The sequence below is a fragment of the Battus philenor genome, unplaced genomic scaffold (assembly GCF_028537555.1).
Source record: "Battus philenor isolate CCGP_79_NKW_IND1 unplaced genomic scaffold, ilBatPhil1.0.hap1 SCAF_27, whole genome shotgun sequence".
Classification (NCBI taxonomy): domain Eukaryota; kingdom Metazoa; phylum Arthropoda; class Insecta; order Lepidoptera; family Papilionidae; genus Battus; species Battus philenor.
In genome coordinates, this window is record NW_027181690.1 from 553,450 (window position 1) to 565,896 (window position 12,447).

The window sequence follows — 12,447 nt, forward strand, 5'->3', positions numbered from 1 at the left end:
CGCCAGGTCTAGTAGCTCGTGATCACTCTGCCATTTCAGACAAGAAATTATTCCAGTTACATTGGTGATTTTTTATTCGATATAGCATAGTATGATATATTACTGAATTTTTTTTTCGACTGACAATAGATTTAAATAATAATATTAGAGTAAAATAAAATAGATTTCATTAATAAATTATATAATATTATCATCAGAGGTCCTAAATGTTTTTTGCTCATGGAGTATTTTGAAAATTATATGTATTTTGAGTGTATCCACTGAAGTTACGTTTTTAATATATTCACAGAATTTGACAAAAATGTGAAGATTATATCTAAGTTTCAATGTGTTGAATATGCAAAAGTTGTTACAAGTTATGGTTGCTAAGATTTTTAAAATAATTTACTTCTTCACTATTGACTCTTGGGAATCCACGGAACACTTTGGGAACCACTGTCTCATTGATACATAATCTAAATGTGTGAATAGATGGAACTGGTTCGACAATGTTTCATTTGATATCATCTTTATTTTTCATCATCTATTAAATTATAATCCATTTATAGCGATTATCACCATATATACTAAACTTAGTTCTGCATGTAAGTTATTTGTTGAAAAGAAATTTAAAATCATATTAATACTGGAGATGTATTTTTATATAAAATATATACTTAGTTCTTTACCAGTTGTAAACAGAGTAAAAAAGTTTTGTATAAGAGTATTTAATTAAATATTATTAAAAAAATAGCGCTTTTTAAATTTATTCTCTTACATTCCTTCACAAATATAAATATTTATTCAAGACAAGACGCACACGAGATATTTAAGAACAGATGACTTGACGTTTCTCTCTCCTCCGATTTGTCACTTACTTTATATTACAGACTTCATAAAGTCAATACTTACGTATACTATTTTTTTATGGTGGCCCCCTCTATTGGGAATATTTCGTTCCACACCCTATTTTGTTGGGAATAGGGATTTACTTTATTAAATTTTCCACATCCTTTTTATTATTTTCGTACCTCTCTTCCATTCTTCACAATCTCTATCATTCCATAATTCAGTCAATTTTTCTCTTCCGCTCTATCATTTCATCATCATCTGTGCATCTTTTCAGCTATAGGATGCCCACAGCTGGACATAACCTCACTCATAGGATCATTAAATAAGTTGCGGTCTGCAGTGTCGTCTTTCCACCTCTAGAAATCTGCTGTACTCCATCTGAAAGATGCTCACTGTACAGCACCTTCCTCCAGAGATCATGACCGGTCTGGTGCTGCATTTAGCGACTTTTCAACCTTGAGGGGGACCTGACCAAGCCGTCTACTATTTGCCACTTGAGACTTACGGTCCTTGGGTTGCAAGAGCGACACGCCCCGTCTACTGCCATTTCAGACAAGTAATTCTTTGAGCTGCTGAGAGTAGTGCGTTTATTATTCATACATATCATAGGGACAGTATATCTGTCAGGTTTCAGTTCAAGGTTCCGCGAAATAAAACGCACCGTTTGGCAACAGTATTTCCTTTTTATTATAAGTCGCCTAGTATATTCTATAATTAAACTAAAGGGGACGTCACCAGCCGTGGGCGCCACCCATCATTCTTTTTACACGACCACGCCCACTAGGTGAGCGCTCCCAAAAATTAATCAGCTACAATAAAAATACAAAGCATCTGTTACAAGGAGATTATAAACAGTAGACCGTTCAGTCTAAACTATATCCGAGATATTGCTCCTGTAGCAAAAAAAACAGGAACATTAACGCAATACACAAAATAATTTAAACATGCTCAAATGCAATTTAATATTAATTAGTCGAAAATTAAATATACTTAATTTGAATTTTAACTCACGGATTTATTTATGTATAAATTAATTTTATATTAAAAAAACAATCCACGGTTATCCAAGTTCTAGAACTTTTGTATATTTACAATACCCGGCTATAAATATTGCACATACATTGGAAAGAGACAATCGGCTAATTTCTGCTTCGTAGAACGTTATCTCTGTCCTACACTACCGCTGTTGTATTTCATGTGACAGAGATAGTGCTATACAAAGCCGAAATTAGCCCATAGTCTCTTTCCAAAGGTCGATGTGCAATATTTATCGCCGTGTACTATATATTCAGTTTGTCACAAGATTTTCTTCGCTTGGCTACATAAAAATACATATACATAAATTAATAATATTTCAAATAAGTTTTTTAAAGAATTAAATTTGTAAATTCATGAAATTAAAAGCATTTATATTATTCGAAAAAAAAAGTTTGAAATAAATCATTACAACCATAGAGACAATGTTTATAAATAGAAAAGATTTCTTTTGTAAGCTATTTTTATTCAAAACATATTTATACAGGGTGATTATAAGTGTATAATTTTAAAATAGATGAATATACAGTTCATTCACCGCCAATAAAAACATTGCATGCAATGTGGGATGTATACAACCACCGATGCACTTTTAGTTTTTTTTTAATTTTTAATCTGTGGGTCATATACGCCCTACGCGTCTTGAATCTAAAATCTTAAAAATTACTTTGAAACTGAACGTGTTACAATTAGATATTGTATACTATCTGTCCTGATAGACTTGTCTTATAGTTTCAGAAAGATCATCCTGTATAAGACCACATCATGTCGTAAAAGTTCTAGAACTTGGTTACATATTAAAAACTTACCGAGATATATATGTTATATATTAATACACATATATAATATACGAAATATCCAAAGTAGTGTAACAGATAGAAAAACATACAAGCAAACGGAGCGCCAAATGAATCCGAACAAACAATTTATACATCTACCATAGAAATCAAAAATATACCTTGTACTTTTACAATATACAAATCTAAAAAAATAATATATTTCTCATTGTCCACATAATTTGTTTAATCTATTAAGAAACATTTTATACTATACGCAAAAAAAATAAAAATAAAAATACACAAACATTGATATATTCAAATATATATGCCTCTATATGGTGTTACTGTTACCGAAGTCATATAGGCACTCTTCTCTAGTCTCCTAGACTTTTTATTTACAATCTTAAGTTACGCTAATTTAACTTCTTATATATTCATCTGCTGTATAATCAGCGCTGGTATTCGCGAAATTGAACCGTTGAAAACATTCTCCAAACCAATAATTTAAATTCGAATTTCGTAGCAAAATTCAAAATATTTCCCAAAATTTTACAAAAATTCATTACTCAAGTCCCATAAATCAACGTCCAATCGAAACAAGAAAAGTATACACTATTTCCCCAAATTTATCAATGAGATATTTAGCTGAAACATCACTCAATTGTGAGTGATCAATACAGTATTATAATAAAACTTTTGACTCAGACATTTCTCATCGCCTCTCGCTAAGATGGTACATTTAAAAATTTTATTAATTTTATAATCATATACATAATCGTAAAAATTAACTATAGAATGAAAAAAAATCTTCTCAAATGACACATGCAACTTGGGACAACCACTATAATCAGATGACATCAGTAAATCATTAAGATAAAGTTGGCTAAAATCAAAAATGTAGGTAAAACCACTAAAATCTTTCAAGTCGCCCTTATAACCAAATATTCCCATAACAATTCAAATTTAAAACTAAATTTCAATGCTATAAATTTTGCAACTTTGTTTATACCAGATCATTGTTTAGGAGTTTGCTCCTGACAATGAGGAATATTCATATCACAATCTACAAGTCTGCTCCTGATAACAAGGAATATTCATTTCATAGTCTAGGTGTCTGTTCATGTCAATAAGGAATATTCATATTAAAGTTCAAGAGCATGTTCCTGCAAAGGAGGAATATTCATGTCATAGTCCACGAGTCCGCTCCTGTCAATGAGGAATATTTATATCATAGTCCAGAATTATGCTCCTAATAACGAGGAATATTCATATCATAGTTCAGAAGTATGCTCCTGATAACTAGGAATATTATTATCATAGTCCAGGAGTCTGCACATGATTGACAGAATTTAGGTTCGATTATTAAATATTCCATGCGACATTTGGTCCAATGGCCAATGTTAGGTTTTAAAAACATCACAGCCAATTCGTCTCATTTATTTTGCTCACAAAGTTATTCAAAAACCTTAATAGAACTATAATATTTCAGAGTTAGTAAATTAAACTTAGATATGTTCAGTAATGTAACTTCATATAAACTATGTATTGTGCAAATGGCAACACAAACTTGAGTTTTAAATGTTTACACCGCGTTATTATTTGCGACAATACAATCTTTAAATATATACTGCCAATAGCCATATATATTCACGACTTATAATTAGAAAAAAAATATATCGGTCGTGCATTGATTCATTTGCGTATCTATGCTCATGGTAATAAAGTCAAATTTTACTTAACATCGGCTCCACTGATACCTCTCACCGTGAGCCATGTTGGTGACCACCTGTTCGCCACAAGTAAACCAGTTTACTCTCACGTGCTGCGGCGCTGCCAGTGTTGGCAGTGGTGGGGGTGAGAGCGCTGGCGGCTGTGCTACTGGAAGTCTGCAAGCGACTGCCTCCAGGTGGCGTGGAACGGGATGCGCAAGAGTTTCAGTTTCGTGTTGGGCATTTGTGCTGAAAGAAGCCGCTGAAGTGTTGGAAGCGGCAGGATCTCCACCTATAAAAAAAATCAAATTCCTTATTAACATAACTTAGAGGCATAACATAGAACATGACCTTGTTAAGAATGAGTAAGAAAAGGACCAATATTTAGCCACTTCCGCACATGCAGTGGTAGTCGTGCAATAAAGTGCAGACTGACTGTGCAGTCTTCACACTGACTCTGTGTTTGGCAGTAATCGGCGTAACATAACTCCTGAAGATGCCCCGTGGAGGAGTGAAACACGTGTTGAGTGGTTTAACTGTAGCAGTTGTGTAATTCGCATTGTTTGCCGCATATGCATTTATCAGCGGGCTGGCGGGCGGTGCAGTTTGTTGCACGACTGCCACTGCATGTGCGGAAGTGGCTTAATATTGGTCCTTTTCTTACTTAGGATGGACTTCCGCGAGGTAACGCCTGATTCCATTAAATACTTGTTAAGATTGTTCGCAGACAGTGCATGGATAGAACCAGTTGAAATGGTTTCAACCAGTCCTATTTGAAATCTCTGGGGTCGCCCATGTTCAGCAGTGGATGACTTATTGCCAAAACGATGATGTGGATTTAACATATAAAAAAAATTGTATATGACATATCTTTATACACACAATACTATATTTCTGGAACCAGGTCGTTTAGAGATTTAAGATTTAGGCCTCTGGTTATGTTCGTGTCTAAAAGTGGAAGTCTAGTATTCATATATCTATATATACACAACACATTATCTGTGGCACTAGATGGTTCAGAGATTTAAAATTTAGACCATCTCGAATCTTACGAAAATTCCACCTACAAGAGAGGTAGAAGTGTTTTTGTAAAATAACTCTTATTTGTTGTATATATAAGAGCCACAGTTAGAAAACAGAATATTTCTAGGCATGTAAAACAAATATTTGTTTGTGTTACTGTGGATGGTGTGAGCTTGTTGAAGCGGGCGGTCATAGGATAATATATATAAATCCTGACGATACAAGGGCATTCTATGTCCCAGCTAATATCACTACTATCACTTCGGAAATTGTTAGCGCTGGAGAAATAGCGGAAGAAACTCCAGAAACACTTCTACATCAGTGTTTTACGTGGGGTCCAAGCTCGACATTGGGGCAACTGTAAAATGGACTGGATACGAGTTTAACCCTTTCGCTTAAATATGAAAATTATGCATCGAACAAAAAGGTTGGGAAGCCCAGATCTAGAATGAGCGAGGGTTGACGTCCGTTATGGTATACGACCTGGAGGCCGGTTCTGGAGAACGGAAAAGTTTTCAAAGCGTTTACAAGCTGGTAGACGCGGTGTAAGTCAACCACTAAACGAACATATGACATAGTCAAGTTCGTTATAAGTCACTGGGTACACGCAGGCCACACTTTTGGAAGAGACATGTGCCGTGCTGTAAGCGAGTGTGTGTATTGCCTGCCAAGATAATGTAAGTCTTGCATGATGATGGTACTTAGCTAACTAAAGATCATCGAGTAGGTTTTTTTGTGTGACACATTTAGATGTGATGTTTTGTGATGTGATTTGGTGCAATGTGTTGCGAGGTTTCATAGTGATTTGTGATGTGACGGTATGTGGTGGGGAGGTGTGTGGTGGGGAGGTGTGTGGTGGGGAGGCGTGTGGTGGGGAGGCGTGTGGTGGGGAGGCGTGTGGTGGGGAGATGTGTGGTGGGGAGGTATGTGGTGAGGAAGTATGTGGTGGGGAGGTATGTGGTGGGGAGGTATGTGGTGGGGAGGTGTGTGGCGGGGAGGTATGTGGTGGGGAGGTGTGTGTGGTGGGGAGGTGTGTGTGGTGGGGAGGTGTGTGTGGTGGGGAGGTGTGTGGTAGGGATGTGTGTGGTAGGGATGTGTGTGGTAGGGATGTGTGTGGTGGGGAGGTGTGTGGTGGGGAGGTATGTGGTGCAGAGGTATGTGGTGAGGAGATATGTGGTGGGGAGGTGTGTGGTGAGGAGGTATGTGGTGGGGAGGTGTGTGGTGGGGAGGTGTGTGGTGGGGAGGCGTGTGGTGGGTGGCGTGCGGTCACCTGCGGCGGTCCCGCCACCAGATGCCGCTCGTCGGGCAGCCTGCAGCCGGGCACGGGCTTGAGCACGGGGATGCACTCGCCGACGTCGCGCCGCTTGTCGCCGCCCTGCTCGCACTGGTCGATGAACAGCTCCGTGACGCGCAGCAGCTCGATCGTGACGCCCCACATCAGGTGCGTCAGCGTCTCCTTCAGCCGCAGCACGCCGCTTAGCACCTGTACCACAACATACCATATGGTAAACTACATAGCCAACTCCCAAATACATTGTGATGAGACAAGCTAAGAGGATTATTTGATAGTGGAGCAACTCGTTCACCGCACAGTTTTTAAGATAAATACTTAAGCAGTATAAGTTACAACCGCACTGTGTCTATCTAGACCATATTATAAACTACATAGCTATATTCCGAGTACATTGTGATAAGACAAGCTGGGAGGTTCGTTTGATAGTGGAGCAACTCGTTCACCGCACAGTTTTTAAGATAAATACTTAAGCAGTATAAGTTACAACCGCACTGTGTCTATCTAGACCATATTATAAACTACATAGCTATATTCCGAGTACATTGTGATAAGACAAGCTGGGAGGTTCGTTTGATAGTGGAGCAACTCGTTCACCGCACAGTTTTTAAGATAAATACTTAAGCAGTATAAGTTACAACCGCACTGTGTCTATCTAGACCATATTATAAACTACATAGCTATATTCCGAGTACATTGTGATAAGACAAGCTGGGAGGTTCGTTTGATAGTGGAGCAACTCGTTCACCGCACAGTTTTTAAGATAAATACTTAAGCAGTATAAGTTACAACCGCACTGTGTCTATCTAGACCATATTATAAACTACATAGCTATATTCCGAGTACATTGTGATAAGACAAGCTGGGAGGTTCGTTTGATAGTGGAGCAACTCGTTCACCGCACAGTTTTTAAGATAAATACTTAAGCAGTATAAGTTACAACCGCACTGTGTCTATCTAGACCATATTATAAACTACATAGCTATATTCCGAGTACATTGTGATAAGACAAGCTGGGAGGTTCGTTTGATAGTGGAGCAACTCGTTCACCGCACAGTTTTTAAGATAAATACTTAAGCAGTATAAGTTACAACCGCACTGTGTCTATCTAGACCATATTATAAACTACATAGCTATATTCCGAGTACATTGTGATAAGACAAGCTGGGAGGTTCGTTTGATAGTGGAGCAACTCGTTCACCGCACAGTTTTTAAGATAAATACTTAAGCAGTATAAGTTACAACCGCACTGTGTCTATCTAGACCATATTATAAACTACATAGCTATATTCCGAGTACATTGTGATAAGACAAGCTGGGAGGTTCGTTTGATAGTGGAGCAACTCGTTCACCGCACAGTTTTTAAGATAAATACTTAAGCAGTATAAGTTACAACCGCACTGTGTCTATCTAGACCATATTATAAACTACATAGCTATATTCCGAGTACATTGTGATAAGACAAGCTGGGAGGTTCGTTTGATAGTGGAGCAACTCGTTCACCGCACAGTTTTTAAGATAAATACTTAAGCAGTATAAGTTACAACCGCACTGTGTCTATCTAGACCATATTATAAACTACATAGCTATATTCCGAGTACATTGTGATAAGACAAGCTGGGAGGTTCGTTTGATAGTGGAGCAACTCGTTCACCGCACAGTTTTTAAGATAAATACTTAAGCAGTATAAGTTACAACCGCACTGTGTCTATCTAGACAGATTTAGGCAAGTGATGTAAAAAATATACTTTAGGCATGATGGACAAAGCATATAGTAAGGAGTGTTCACTTAATACATCTTTTCTATAGTAATGCAGTTCTACCGAGGATTTATCATCATCTCTTGTATTTCAAATCCAGACGTAAATTACAGATGACTCTATAGAATAATGATACCATTTAAACCAGAGTTCCCCAAACTTTTTTGGGTCGTAGACCCCTTGCCATGTTTTTCCGTGTTGGGTAGACCCCCTACTTACCTGATATTGATTTCCTGTAAATTTCTAACTGTAGTGAAGTTTAGTGTTAAAAACTTAAAGTAAAAACACATGTTAATTTACATATTTATTATTTGAATTTAAATTAAAACTACTCAAAATAAAATTTTGTGTCTGTTATGTAAAATATATGTAACATTAAATAAATATAATTTTTTACTTCATAGGTACTTTTAAAAATAATGTTAATGTTTTGATATTATAAGATAGTATGATGTAAGTAAATAGGTACTATCAGTGTATGTATTGAGATCCATTATCGTGAACCCCCATTTTCATTTCATGGACCCCCAAATTTTTTTTCGCTGACGTAGACCCTTGCAGGTTGTCATAGACCCCTAGGAGTCGATATAGACCACTTTGGGAATCACTGATTTAAACCGTTCAGTAAAAATTGCATTCATGATGGCGTTGTCTTGTCTGATATTGTTTTTGGTTGATCGTAATGTGTAAAACTCGGTTGATACATTTGCACAAGTAACATAATGTACACATCAAACATTGTAATATTTTATTTAATAAATATATTTAAAAAACTTTCAAGTTAAACGGTTTTGTGATACCCATATAGTGGCGGTTGTGAAAAAATATGTACCTAGTCCGCCATATTGGAACGGCGCCATCTTTTTGACATAATCATCGTGTTTTACTAGTGTAGCCCTTTCATTTGATACCCATATTGAGGGGGTTAAGGAAAAATAAGTAATCCGCCATTTTGTATCGGCGGCCATCTTAGATTTATAATGTTATTGATTTTATTATATTGTATTGTAACCTAAATTAAATGTGTGTACCAAATTTCAGATCAATCTGACAATGGGAAGGTGCTTAAATTTCAATTTGTAATTTTGATCCAAACAAATTCCGTACGGGTCGAACTAAATAAAACCGTTTAATTACAGATGACTCCATAGGATAATGACACCATTCAAACCGTTCAATAACAAATACATTCATGATGCTCTTGTCTTGTCTGATATTGTTTCTGGTGGATCATAATATGTGGAACCATTTTGGTTGATACATTTTTTTTTATGGCCCCCGCTATTGGTAGCCTCTCGTACCCCTGTTTTGTTTGGGACAGGGACTTTATTTACAAATAATTTTTTCATGGTTTTATCTTTATTCTACACTCACTTTAATTCTTCTCAATTTCTTTTATTCTTTCCTTTTATCCTTCACAATATCTTGCAATTTTGGTTGATACATTTACACAAGTGATATAATGTACACATCAAACATAGTTATATATTATTTAAAATTAGCAACTGTTGAGTTTCTAGTTGGCTCTTGTTGGATCAGCATTCCGAGCTGGAGATATCTCACTGCTTGTAATATTAAAATAATCGATGGTTCCTGTGCATGTAAATGTCTACCTGAATAAAGATAATTTGAACGTACCTGTTTATTCGTCGTGGCGGACTGCGACACGTAAGTGGGTATTATGAGCAGTCTCTGGATGTTTTTGCACTCTGCCAGCGCGTCGTCGAAACCGACCTGTAACGGTACAAAAGTTAAAATTATTATATATTTATTTTAATAATTACTCTAGTAGTACTATCAATTAACCTTTTAAGTGCCATGAGGACCGCCGGCTACCTCACGATACCCAACAATAGGTGCCGTGAGGGTAAAAACCTTTCTTTGTATTGAATTCACAATTTATTCATATTTCAAAGCTGGCTTTGAAAACCTATCGTGTTTTCTGTGTTACAAAAACGTGACCCGCCGGCGGTCTCAGTATATAATGATATACATAATGTGTTATATTCATTCATAGAATGTAAAGATCCCAAATTTTCACATAAGGAAAGCCTACACTTGATATTTCTATTTGGCACCTGGGGAAGTCATGGCCAAAACAGCTTGGCAGTTAGAAGGTTAATGGTACCGTGGGATTGTCCCCAATGCTGGTCTTGGTGATGTTGACAACAAAATCCAAAGTAAGTGCTTACATTGATTAAACTTTTTGTAAATATACCAATAAAATAAGTGAAATTATCAGCCAATCACAAGGCGAGAAATATTGTAGTGCGCTGTCTCTTTCGCACACAATATAAATCGTACGCTCTGGCGTTGAATTCCAAAGTTCGAGGCGTCGTATTGTAGCTCATACAATACTATGCACCTTACAAAAGTATAGTGCTTCAATAATAACAATTTGATTTTGAACTTTGAGAAGACCCCTGGGGGTCACTTTGGCTGAAGGTCGCGCAAAGAGTAAAAGAGAGAGTAGAACCTTTATTGCGATCTAATCAGAAATAAAGAAATCTGCAAAGCTAACGCTAAAAGCGAAAATATGTGTTAAATATTTGAACAATAAATGTAATGTTGCAAAATAAAATAGTAAGGAAACCTAGAATGTAGTAGTTGAGGATGGATGTATGGCTAATGGAATGAAAGAGAAAGACTGGGAAAATTGTAGAATGAAAGAAACAGTACGAATGATAATAATAATAAAAAAAAATTCTCATTTGGCACCAAATAGCCGGTAGACGCCATGGTCATCCTGGTGATGTTTGAGAAAAGCCTATGACTTGCATTGGACGTGGGTCGGCTGCAATGACGTTGAGGTACCTTGACGTCAAAGTTGACCAACTCGAGGCGCGTGAGGCGCGGCAGCGTGGCCAGCGCGCGCAACAGCGCCGGCGCCGCGCAGTGCGCCACTCCGCGCTCCAGCCGCAGACGGCGCAGGCGCGACAGCCGCGCCAGCGATGATGCGAACGCGGCGCCGAATGAACACTCGCCCAACTCCAGCGACTCCAGCTGTTCCAACTGCCCCACCACCTCGCAAGCGCACCAGCCTAGCTCCTTGATGGAGGTGAGCGAGAGGTGCTGCAAGCGTGTGAGCGCGGCTAATGGACGAAGGTCGGACGCCAGCGCCAGGCCGGCCAGCGACTTGAGGCGCAGCAGCTCCAGGCGCGGTAGAGCGGCCAGTGGCGCCGGGTCTAGTCGAGCGTCGCGGATGGCCGGCGCGGCCAGCGCGCGCAGCGACGGCACGCGTGCCATGGCCGCTTCCACCGCGCGCGCCGGGCAGCGGCACAGCTCCAGCCTAAGACACGAACACACACACATACATGTACCGCTGCCAAAGCATGACATCAGGCAACAAAGGATGCCAGTCACATACCGCTAATCACGAGATAGCGACCTCAACAGCATCTGAGCGCTGTATATGTATATATATGAACGAATGAGATGGACAGCGGACATGCGCTCTCATTAGCTGTGTCGATAGGCACAGTCTCGTGCGCAAAAAGGTGCGCTATATGAAGGAGGGAGATGGACTGCTGCAACGCGTTCTCTTTGCTTGTGTCAATAAGCGCAGCCTAGTTTGCGAGCGAGCGCTGTATATGTGTATATATGAACGAATGAGATGTACAGAGGACATACGCTCTCATTAACTGTGTCGATAGGCACAGTCTCGTGTGCAAACGAGTGCGCTATATAAAGAAGGGAGATGGACTGCTGCCACGCGTTCTCATTGCTTGTGTCAATAGGCATAGCCTCGTGCGCGAGCGGGCACGCTGTACGGACGAGTGAGATGGACTACCTCCCCCCGCGCTCTTTGGCTGTGTCGATTTTTCACCACTTTTATCAATTAATAACTATTCTTAACTTGGACTCATGTATATTTTTCTCTACCTACTTTGAATTACAACACTAATATCTATTCTTTCATCTTTTGAATCAGAAACGAGGAGATTCGTAGAAAAACCAAGTTCACCGACAGTGTGGCAGTGATCGAAACACTCGTACAACTAACAGCTGTTGGGGTCAAA

The 12,447-nt window shown here is 38.5% G+C and overlaps 1 protein-coding gene across 1 annotated transcript in view; it reads right to left on the minus strand.

The window, feature by feature from the left end:
• Positions 1-1,502: 1,502 nt before the first annotated feature.
• LOC137925393 (uncharacterized) overlaps positions 1,503-12,447 on the minus strand; it is a 35,249-nt gene continuing 24,304 nt past the window's right edge. Inside the window, exons 12-15 of the mRNA XM_068768825.1 lie at positions 11,243-11,717; positions 10,067-10,162; positions 6,648-6,860; positions 1,503-4,646 (exon numbers count right to left, since the gene is read on the minus strand). Of these exons, the coding sequence (XP_068624926.1) occupies positions 4,521-4,646; positions 6,648-6,860; positions 10,067-10,162; positions 11,243-11,717 (910 nt within the window). The 3' untranslated portion in view covers positions 1,503-4,520. The remainder of the gene's footprint in view (positions 4,647-6,647; positions 6,861-10,066; positions 10,163-11,242; positions 11,718-12,447) is intronic.